Here is an 11,140-nt window from a genome sequence, read left to right on the forward strand (position 1 = left end):
CTCATGGCAAAACTAATTTATTCAGCTAGGCAAAAGAATTTCCTTTTATTGTGAACAGGGCTGGACAGAAAATGGTAGGAAGTCAAAGCTAAAAACTTCAGGATGGATGCAAGAAGCACGTTTTTAATAGTGATGGTAATTAACCATTGGAACAATTCACTGTAGGATTTGGTGCATTCTCTGTTGCTTGAAATCTTTAAATCAAGATGACATGGATTTTGACTTACACTTTGTAGCTGCATTCAGGGCAGGATAGAGGAATCGCAGTGGGATTCTCTGGCTGGGGTTACGAATGCACCCACTGCTACTCTCCATGCGATGTTTGAAATGAGGCTACAGAGAGTCAGCCAAGGGCTGAAGGACCTCTAGGCAGACAAGTCTGAATTCCGATTAAACCTTTTTGCAAATTTTGTGTCAGTGAAGAATTTTGCTTCTTTATTCCAGATCGAACACTAGCAGCGCGTGAGCCAACCCAAGCAGTCCCGGTAAGCGCACAGAGATGCCAGATGCTGCTGCTCACCTGCCCTTTTACTATGGCAGCATTGCCAGGTCCGAAGCGGAGGAGTACCTCAAGCTGGCAGGGATGTCGGATGGCCTGTTCCTGCTGCGGCAATGCCTGCGCAGTCTTGGGGGGTATGTCCTCTCCATGGTCTGCAACCTGCAGTTTTACCATTACGCCATCGAGCGCCAGATGAACGGTACCTACGCCATTGCGGGGGGCAAAGCGCACTGTGGGCCAGAGGAGCTCTGTGAGTTTTACTCCAAGGATGCCGACGGGCTCTGCTGCACCCTCCGCAAGCCCTGCAACCGCCCCAGTGGTGTGGAGCCCCAGCCCGGTGTCTTCGACAGCATGAGGGACAATATGGTGCGCGAATATGTCCGGCAGACATGGAAACTAGAGGTACTGGCCCTTGCCAAAGGTGGTGTGGGACTGTGCAAGGAGTGCTCCCCGGAGGCTTACTGCCGCTTGCTGCCCTCGCCTCCTCTGTCGCTGTCATGCCCCTCTTACAGCATGGTAAAGCAAGGTCCTTCTCCTCAGAGGCTGCTGGCACTAAGAGCAGTCTTAAACCTCTCTCTTTTCCAGTTTCTTCTTCAGAAACAGGTCTAAACATCTTTTCAAGCCTTCAGACTCTTCCTCTGAACAGCTCGTGTTGCATCTGCTCTGCAGGGCATTGGAGCTCTCTGCCCGCTTTGCAAGCGTTGTCCCATGTGCCATTTGCTCCTCTGCAGCACATGGGACGCTCGCTGCAGTTAGACCATCGCTCTCCATGTGAGGTGCCTGTGCTTCCATAACATTGTGCTGAAGACGTAATGAAACCAGACTTAAATTCTTGCTCACATTTTCCTCACTCTTTGAAGTCAGAGGAGGTTTTGCCTATGAGACTGAGGTACTGGGTATTGGATCAGGTCTGTCTGTTATTTAAATTTAAAAATAGCTACAGACAGGTTCCTGCACTTTATTGCAGACTGGAATATATGTAGTATAAGGCAAAACTCTGTAAATGGTCACACTGGCAGCCATGTAATTAATTTCCTTCTGTCTGCTGTCACCTCAAGAGTGGCTAATCAGACGCTTCCAAGTCGTCACAGAAAGATGGCTCAGGAATTCTCTTTATAGAGCCTTTCTACAAAAGATCTCTAAATTTGGCCTATTTTAGACCAAAGGTGCTTGACAGAAGGAGGTATCTATAGGGTTTCTCCTCGAAGCTGATCTGTGGGCACTGGTAGATAACACAAAGGACATTGCCACCTACTGGCAAACGAAAAACTGCAGTTGTTTACAAAACGTGTGGGGCCAGTAAAATTAATTTAGGGTCTCCCGCATGACTACTAGTCTGCACTGCTCTTGACAAGTTGTAGTGTGCGGACAGTGAGCAGCCAGGAAGGCAGAGGCACCAGAAAGAGGTCCTGCTCTCCCAGGAATGTGAGGCTGAAAGACACCCTGCAAGCCTGACGTTGAAATCCCCCGTACGAACATGATGACTTCTCTCTTCCCTCACCAGCAAGTCAATGAACTTCAGCTGGATTCGAGGGATGGAGCCAATTCAGATAAGCAAGGAATTCTGCTCTGCAGCACAACAGAATTCAACCCACTATTGCTGTAGGTGTGATTAAGGCCACAGGCACTTCAATTATGAGACCTTCCATGTTTCCTGTGTCATCAGCCCAAAAGGGTGCAAAATATACTGTGCTGAAGGCATGCAACAGAGTTGCCAGAGGTCTCATTTCTCACTCTCTTCCAGGGTGATGCACTCGAACAGGCCATCATAAGCCAGGCTCCACAGGTGGAGAAGCTCATCGCCACCACAGCCCATGAGAGGATGCCCTGGTACCATGGCAGCATCGCCCGGGATGAAGCTGAAAGGAGGCTTTACTCTGGGGCACAGCCTGATGGGAAATTCCTGTGAGTATGCAAAATCCTGGCAGATGCTGTGATCCCTGTGCTTTTTACCATTTCCCTACCTCCACTACCCTGCAGTTACTTGTTTCACGTGACAGTTCCTGAGAGGTGGTTTAGCTGAATATGGTCAGACTGTGGTTACAGATCTTTCAAAGACAGGGTCTGCCATCCCAAACCTATTATTGTCCAGACAGTGTGTGGCCTCCATGAGGAGCCAATCTTGAGCTTTATTGGTTTCTCATATTTAGCTATCTCTATGAAGTATGCATGTTAATGCACTGGATGATGTGACATACAGGGTTCAGTGGGTGAAGACATTTAACACTGCCACATAGACAATGTATGGCCAATAAAATACAGGAGAAAGCATTTGCTCTGCATTTCTGCTGAGGTGAGAGAGCCCTTCATTTAATTATCTCCTGAATGAGTTAGGGAAAGAAAGAATTACCTGCAGAGGGTGGAGGAGAGGGGCAAGAGACTGAAGGTGAAGAGTCCCTCCTCAGCCTCTGCAGAGGGGTGTCAGGAAGGTGGCAATTCCAACAGTGGGTGCTGGGAAACCTTACCAAAAGCCCACTCAGCGACCCACCACCACTGCAGCCATGATAATTTGTAGGGCAAACCCTAGAGTTGCTTTTAATAGTTCTCCTTCTTACCAGGCTGAGAGAAAGGAAGGAGAACAGTGCCTATGCCCTCTCCCTCGTCTATGGCAAAACAGTGTATCACTATCGGATAGACCAGGACAAGTCCGGCAAGTACTCCATCCCCGAGGGGACCAAGTTCGACACACTCTGGCAGGTACCGTACTGTGGGATGCTGACTGCTGGTGTCCCGATAAAGTGAAAGCACTTTTCCCTTTTTATAGCTGCCCATGCCTTGAGGGACAGGAAAGGCTGTGGAGCTTTAAAGGCTTTAAGACTGTGCATGGGTGGTTGTAGTCCCTTCCAGAAAACCCTTACATTCCCTGGGTCTGGCTGTCTATCAGCTCACCTCATTGCATTAATTTCTCTGCACTCCTGGCTAAGTAGATCTAAGTCTGGGATATCACAGCAGTTCTGAAATAGCGCTGGCTTTACCACTGCATTCATGCCTTACACCAGTGTGATGCCTCTCCAAGGAAACAAGAGGATTAGTGCTTTTAATTTCCAGCTTTAAGCCAGGATACTTGAGATGGTTATATTAATTACACTTGCACCCCATCAGCAAACATCACACATTCAGCCACAGCGTGCACCTTGGACCTCTGCAAGCCCCGATGAGATTGCTCATCCCAGGCTGTCGCTCCTGCACGTCCCCCACGCTGCTCCTGGACTGGCAAAACTGTTGCATGCAGATTGCCGCTTTATTTTCCAAGCGATTGACTTCTGTGCAAAGAGTAGGGGAGGCCAGAAGTCTTGAGCCAGCTGCCAAAATCTTTACATGACAGAAGAGCCGAGTGCCAGGAGACACATCCCATCACCCCTGAGAGTCAGGGGCTTTGGGAGAGGGAGATGGCTGTAATGCCCCAGCAGTCCTCATGAGGGTGGGGTTTTTAGGGAATGGGACCCATGGTCCAGCAGCTGTTGGCACTGCTGGGGAGTCGCATGCCCCCCCCGGAGCCCGGCTCTGCCCAGTGGCACACACCTCGGACCTGCTCCAGGGAACGGATACAGGCGCTTCCTCCTGGGCAGGGCTGTCTGGGGGACGGTAACTCTGTTTTGCTGAATTTTTTAAATTCCCAGGACTGTTTTCACTCTGCATTTGATTGAAAACAAAGACTTTGGGGCATTTTTATGGAAACAGAACCGTGCCAGGCTCCCAATTGCAGATGAAATCTGAGCCAGACAGAAGGGGAAGAGAAAGCCTCATCTCCCCTGCTGTCTGGTGGCCAGGAGCTGGTCTGATTGTCTCCAGCCAGAGTCAAGTCCCCAGTGTGCTTGAACCAGCAGTTGCTGCAGTGAAAAACTGTCTGGGATCCACAGAGCTAACCCTGGGGTTCCTCTGGGGAAGCAAAAGGTTTCTCTCAGGCTTTATCAAACACAACACGGCTTAAAAACCTTTCTGGCTGGGACAGCAATAACATTACACTGAAAATGCCCTACCCACTTCTCCTTCTGGAGGTTTTCCTTTTGTCTTTCCATGGTCCTTATGTAACTTCCCAAGTTCTTCCCAGCTTTGGCAGATATCCAGGTATGCAAGCGCTTGCTTTAGGAGATCCCTGAGTGCATGGATAGGAGAGGAGAGAAAGAAATAGTCGAGTCCCTGTCTGCCATAAATCTGAGAGAAATCATTACCATAAGCCACACAAGTTGCCTGCAAAAAAAGAGATTATTTTCTCCTTGCAATAATCTCTTTTCCCTCCGATTCCTTTCCCAGTTGGTGGAGTACCTAAAACTCAAACCGGATGGGCTGATTTTCTACCTGAGGGAAACCTGCCCCAACCCCAACATGCCAGGTGAGCCGACATCTCTCAGTGCCACCCCTGGCCTCGGTTTACCACCAGCACCAACCCAAGTTTCCTTTATTGTGTCCAGCCTTGCTCAGACCCTGGTGGTGAGGGAACGGTGAGGTCTCTGCTCCTCTAGCAAACTGGGCAAGTCTCACATCATGTTGTCTGCTGAAAGTGGCCACTCTCCAGGCCTGGCCTATGGTGGCCCAAAGACAGGAGCAGATGGGGGAATTAGTGCTCCAAATGGATTAGGGACTTGTGGTGCCAAACAGATGGCTTCTGAAAAATTACTTGCTTTTTAGGCAGCAGGAAACAACATGTCCTGCAAGTCTGGCTCCTGGTGGGACTCTTGAGCTAAACACTCAAAACCGTGGGTCACTTTGTCCTGGCCCAAGTATCACAAATGTCTCTTCAGAGCCTGCCTGTGCGACCCCCGCTCTCCTGGGCAGGGGGCTCTGGGGTACCGCTCAGCCAGTCCCTGGGACCGATGGAGACTGCAGGGCCCACCAGTGGGCCTGCACCTCCCCTGAGGGCTGCTCTGGGAATAACGCCCACATCCAGGCACCTTTCCACACCTTTTTGGGCTAAAGCGGTGGAAACTGGCCTTTGTAGGGGAGGTGACAGACCCAGGCGTCCATATAGTCCTTCAAGGACTGATGTTCTGATCCTGCTTGGGGCACAGGCAGACTCTTAATAACAGCTTCTCTCTCCTGATTCACAGCGTCTGCAGCACCGGTTCCACCAACCCACCCCTCCGCGAGCGTAAGTTTTGGGGAGGATCTGTTTATTGGTACCTCAGTAGTTTACTGTTACTGCATTTCAAGCTTGCTGATCAAACTCTGCTCTTCTCTAAAAGGCAATAACTCAAATGGAATATATTAAGCCCAGCTGCAAGGTTGTCCCCTTTCCAGCTTGGATGGGGACAAGAAATAGCTGGGCACAGCTACCATTAGAGCTGAAAATGGTTTCCATTCATACTGCGCTCCTTGCAACATGTGGGCTGGTCCTCAGGGAGCCCTCTCCCCACTGCCCTCCTTGCCAGGCAGGAGCGAGGAAGACGTGGTCGGATTCTGGGAACACTCAGTCTTGCTGCTGGCCGCTGGCCACCAGCCAGGTCTTTGTGCTCCCTCTGCGTCCCTGGCCTTGGGGTACGTCTGCGCTCAGTCACCACTGCGAGTGCTGAGCAGTGTTGAAACCAGCTAGTTTGGGCTATACAGGCAGCCCATCCCAGAGCCCAGCAGAGGCTAAATAAAGGCCTGAGCATTCACGCATCTTCTGAGAGAGCTTTCACAATCTGCGGTGGGCACTCATGTTGCAGCAACTCTGCTGCAAGCAGCACTGGCGTTCAAAACTGTGCTGGACAAATGTGTACCATACCACTTTGTCGCTGTCTGCTTTTGGGACAGTGGCTGTTTACGGTGTCCGTGTGTGCTCATAGGGGCCACTCTTGGGCAGGTAGGTGTGCCGGCTGCAAGCTGAGCTGCCTCCAGGCTTCCCTTTGCTCTCTGTCTCAAAACAAGCTGCAGAGACTTGGCTGGGATGACCCCCGCTGCTGCAGGAGAATTGTCACTTTGGGATGGGGAAAGCAGAGGGAGCAGAGAGCCAAATGCAGCCCTGTGTGCGTGCCCCTCGCTGCTGGAGTAAACATGGAGCCCTCAGCACCTCACCCTGCACAGCCCACAGGCTGGGTTACTGGAGGGCGGTGCTGCATTCAGGCTCCATGGCAGTGAATCCTCCCAGGGGCTGATCTCTGCTGTGCAGCTGCAGTGAGGGTACCTGCCAGCCGGGACTGGAAGAGAAAAGTCGGCTTGATACCACTTCAATCTCTTGTGCCCACCTCAGGGCCTTTGAGAGGGAGTCACCAGCTAGGGCTCTGTGTGCCGCAAAGGCTCCTTGTCCCTCTCCTCTCCCATTTCAAACTGAAGCAGTTTCCCCTGGCTGCTTTATCCACTTTATCCCCGTTTCTTTTCCAGAGACACCTTGGGCCTCTCAATGCAGACGGATACACACCAGAGCCTGTAGGTGAGCATCTTTGAAAGCCTTCTCCTCCTAACAGAGGGAGACAGGACCTGAGGATGCCACAGGAACTATGGGGCTGCCTGACACATTTGTATCACCTTCTGGTCAAAGAGCTGTGCTACAAAGCCCCTTTCTTACAAAGGACCCAGGAGCATCCCACTCATTTCAGGGCCCTGAGACAAGAATATTGCAAAACTGTTTACCCATATCCGGCACCCAGTAAATCAAGCCTTGCCCTGTTCCCCATCTTCCATCCTGCCTGCTAAATACTCAGTGTATTCAGTTGCATTTCAGTGGGGTGAAGTCATGCACATGCCCAGGTCCCACAGGGTCTGATGTGTGGAGTAGGAATCCTCAAACATCTCTCCCCATCCTGGCTCCTTCAGCAGCTGTAACTAGGAGAGGCCATGGGCTGTGAAAGGAAGGGAGATGCCCAGGAGGGAGGCTTGAATGCTGGAGCTTGAAGGAGAATTGGCCAAGAGAGTAGAGTAAACCTTCCCAAGTGGTAAGGGAGGGAGAGATGGGGAAGGATATGTTGTTTACAGCTGTAAAAAACTCTGTCTCTTGGGAAGGTGCAGGAAAGTCACGCCTGCTACCCATGGACACCAGTGTCTACGAGAGCCCATACAGTGACCCGGAGGAACTGAAGGATAAGAAGCTTTTCCTAAAGAGGGATCACCTGATGATCGATGAAGTGGAACTGGGGGCAGGAAACTTTGGCTGCGTCAAGAAAGGAGTCTACAAAATGAGAAAGTGAGTGCCACCCTGAAGGATGCCGAGGAAATGGGAGGAGGGTGCTCCAGGCTGAGCTCAGAGGTGTCCCCAGCTAATCTGTTTCTAGATAGATGGACCCTAATGATAATGGGGTGGAGGTATAAGAAGTACTCTGGAAGGTCAGTGATGACTTTCCATGGACTTTCAGTGACAGCCTCATTGCCCTGAGAGTATAATCTGGACTGCACACTCCCGGGCATAAGACTGCCGCTTCTGAAGGCATTTGCTGGGCTCAGAGGAGCAAGTCCATGCTTCTGAGGTCATCTTGGTCCCTGTCAGGGCAAAGGAGTGAGACTGAGGAGATGTGTGATCCTTGGCTGTCACTGGCTGTCTGTGAGTCCACAGAGATGGCCTTTGCCCACTTTGTGCCTGAGTTTCTCCCTTGAAAAATGGCAATGATGATGCAAATCTCAGTGTGCAAGGTGATGCGCCTTCAGAGCTACAGATGGCAAATACTGGCCTACGCTTATAAGGGTGAGGTGATCCTTTTCTCTTTGGCCTTCTAGCAGGCCTGGGATACAGGTGTTGTGCAGGGCTCTGCCAAAACAGGCTACTGAGATTGCCGCTGAGAGATCAAACAGTACCACATGAGAGGTGGTTTGCATTCCTGGCTGTGGTACATGAGTCCAGCTGTGGTTTAGTTCATCCCGTGTGTGTTCCTCTTGCACCTTGTGCAGGAAGCAGATCGATGTGGCCATAAAGGTGCTGAAGAGCAACAATGAGAAAACAGTGAAGGATGAAATGATGAAGGAAGCCCAGATCATGCATCTGCTGGACAACCCCTACATTGTCCGCATGATTGGGGTCTGTGAGGCAGAGTCCCTGATGCTCGTGATGGAGATGGCTTCTGGAGGACCACTCAACAAGTTCTTGTCTTCCAAGAAGTGAGTACTGAATAAAATGTGGCTGGCTGACTTTCTGCACTTCTCATCAAACTCTCTTCTGCCAGGAGAGCCTGGCTTTGTAGGTGGAATGAAGCTGATAACAGCAGAAAGAGATGTCTTTTCATGTGAAGTATTAGGGACTGATGCTTCTGGAACAAAGATGTCCACATTCTCCCTTGCAGCTAGAAAGCTTGGAGGGGACTGTGGTGTACAGAGTAATGACAGGTCCTTTATTACTGCATTGTCCTTTCACCTTCCCCAGAGATGAGATTACAGTCAGCAATATTGTGGAGCTGATGCACCAAGTATCCATGGGGATGAAGTACCTGGAGGAAAAAAACTTTGTCCACAGGGACCTGGCAGCCAGAAATGTTCTGCTGGTCAACCAGCATTATGCCAAGATCAGTGACTTTGGACTCTCCAAGGCTCTTGGCGCTGATGACAGCTACTACAAGGTAAGTGTAAGCACAGCGAAGGATCCAGACAGCTAGCAGGAGCCCTCCTGGTTGGGGAGCTGAGACCCTCAGAGGTAGGGGGTCTGGGCTCTTCCCAGGAGCCCTGCTGTATGACCACATCACACTCTGGCTGGCCTCACTGCTGTGGCACTAAAAGGGGCTTTTCAAAGGTCCGGGCAGCAAGGAGGAAATTCAGATACATGCGAGGGGGGTGCAGTGCAGTGGGATGGCAGGAGAGACAGGAGAGGAGCCAGGGAAGGGAGCAGGGAGGAGAAGATGATGAAGAGTGAGCCAGCGCTGATCTTCCCAGCAGCGCGCACCAGTGCATGACCGCACTGAACCCCGGGGCTGGGGTGTAGGAGAGGGCTGGCACCACGGGACAGGTCCCGCACCCAGGGATGGCTTAGCAGGGCCAGCGAGACCGCAGGGCCTGGGCCAGGGTTCAGGGCTTGGCGCTTAGGGCTTGGGGCTTGGGATCTTGAACTCCTAGCCCAGGGCAAGAGGATTTTTTCAGCAGGGTGGGATTGCATATGATACAAACATTTAGGAAAGCAGAATTCATGTTCAGCTCAGAGCAGTCTGTCTCAGGGTGGAAATGTTCCTCTTTCTTTGCTTTGCTACAGGCCAGGACAGCAGGAAAGTGGCCCTTGAAATGGTATGCCCCAGAATGCATCCTCTATCACAAATTCTCCAGCAAGAGTGATGTGTGGAGCTACGGCGTGACCATGTGGGAGGCCTTCAGCTATGGGCAGAAACCGTACAAGGTGTGGCAGAGCTGGGTCCATCACGGATGGATGCTACAATCTAATCTCCCACTCTAAAACAGGCTGACACACACTGGAACTACAATTTCTGTTTCCTTGAGTGGGTGCTCTTCCCACTGTTGAACAGAGGGGAAAGGAGACAGGCTCATTTCCACTTTACAGAAGCCACAAATTAGATTGTTTGGATCCTGCAGCTTTGGGCTCATTTAAGGGAGAAGAAACAGAAAACAAAACAAATTCATTTGGGTTTGAATCAAAGCAGTTCTTCTCTTAGATCCTTCCGCTTATTTGCAGAGCTGAAAAATCAGTTGTTCAGCCACTGCTCTGCCCAGGCTTGGGATGGGGTCTGCAGGCTGGGCTGGCCACAATACGAGACACCGGTGCTGGGTGCCGGGGCTGAAAACGGTGACTGTACGGGGTGCGTGGTGCATGGATCCAAAGCATTACCCCAGGCCCAGCTCTAATTTGTCTCTTCTAACCCTGTTACCAGCTCCAAAAACATTAAGGCATTTTCCCACTTGATCCTATCCTAGAAAATGAAAGGCCCAGAGGTGATCAGCTTCATAGAGCAAGGGAAGCGCATGGACTGCCCCACAGACTGCCCAGCAGAGATGTATGCCCTCATGCAGCAATGCTGGACCTACAGGTAAGGCTTTCACTAGCTCAGCTCTTTGCTGGGTGGCAGGTCCATCACAACAGCACACACCGTCTTGATGGTGGCAACACAAAGCAAATGGTGTCTCCTGCCTTGGTCTCATTCCCCAGTCTACGATGAATGATGCACCTATTTCTTTATTACCATAGCCCTCCATTTACCTGTACCAGCCCTGGAAGATGTCAGAGCCTCTGTGCCTTTGCCCTTCTCCATCCCAGAAGAGTCTCAGCTGCCCTCCTAAGCCCTGGTACAACCAGGCTGCTGTTCTTCCCCAGGTTCTTCTGTGCTTGGTATCTTCTCATTGCATCAGTCCACTTTTGTCCCTTCTATTGAATCTTTTTGTTCCTTTCTGCCCTTGCAGATGGGAAGAGCGTCCAGGATTTATTTCTGTGGAAAACATAATCCGCTCCTACTACTACAGTATTGCTACCAAGACAGAAAATGGGCCAGAGACAGAGGACAAGTCAAAAGCAACTTTTCCCTGAGTTTCCCTCTCTGCTCCTGAACACACCCCCTTCCTGCATCGGACCTGGAAAGGCTCTTCGTGAATTTTTGCTTCAATCTCTTAAACGACGGTTTGGTTTCTCAAGGAGTTCCAGAACTAAGAACCTGGGAGATGATGCTGTCACAGCAGACAAGGGCACTCAGCAGTGCCTCGTGTCTCCAAATAGCCAGCCATGATGTACATCTCCAGCCTGACCCAGCACCGGACAGTACAGACAGTATTATAGTTCCTTCTTAGCCACTTCCAAAACTATCCCAG

The 11,140-nt window shown here is 51.0% G+C and overlaps 1 protein-coding gene across 1 annotated transcript; it reads left to right on the forward strand.

Annotated features, from left to right (window-relative positions):
- Positions 1 to 499: 499 nt before the first annotated feature.
- On the forward strand, positions 500 to 10,862 carry LOC104262554 (tyrosine-protein kinase ZAP-70). Its single transcript, XM_059831848.1, has 12 exons — positions 500 to 901; positions 2,244 to 2,404; positions 3,058 to 3,196; positions 4,754 to 4,832; positions 5,548 to 5,588; positions 6,800 to 6,848; positions 7,418 to 7,598; positions 8,297 to 8,503; positions 8,766 to 8,958; positions 9,582 to 9,722; positions 10,256 to 10,368; positions 10,739 to 10,862. Exons 1-12 carry the CDS (start codon positions 500 to 502, stop codon positions 10,860 to 10,862), a joined length of 1,830 nt encoding a protein of 609 aa, XP_059687831.1.
- Positions 10,863 to 11,140: the final 278 nt, after the last annotated feature.

Source organism: Gavia stellata, chromosome 32, assembly GCF_030936135.1.
Source record: "Gavia stellata isolate bGavSte3 chromosome 32, bGavSte3.hap2, whole genome shotgun sequence".
Classification (NCBI taxonomy): domain Eukaryota; kingdom Metazoa; phylum Chordata; class Aves; order Gaviiformes; family Gaviidae; genus Gavia; species Gavia stellata.

Bases quoted from the DNA above. Each gene is read 5' to 3' on its own strand.
- LOC104262554 (XM_059831848.1), top strand. From the start codon at position 500: ATGCCAGATGCTGCTGCTCACCTGCCCTTTTACTATGGCAGCATTGCC. The intron at 902-2,243 runs GTACTGGCCCTT...ACTCTCTTCCAG, and splicing joins GGCAGACATGGAAACTAGAG to GGTGATGCACTCGAACAGGC. The intron at 8,504-8,765 runs GTGAGTACTGAA...CACCTTCCCCAG, and splicing joins AAGTTCTTGTCTTCCAAGAA to AGATGAGATTACAGTCAGCA.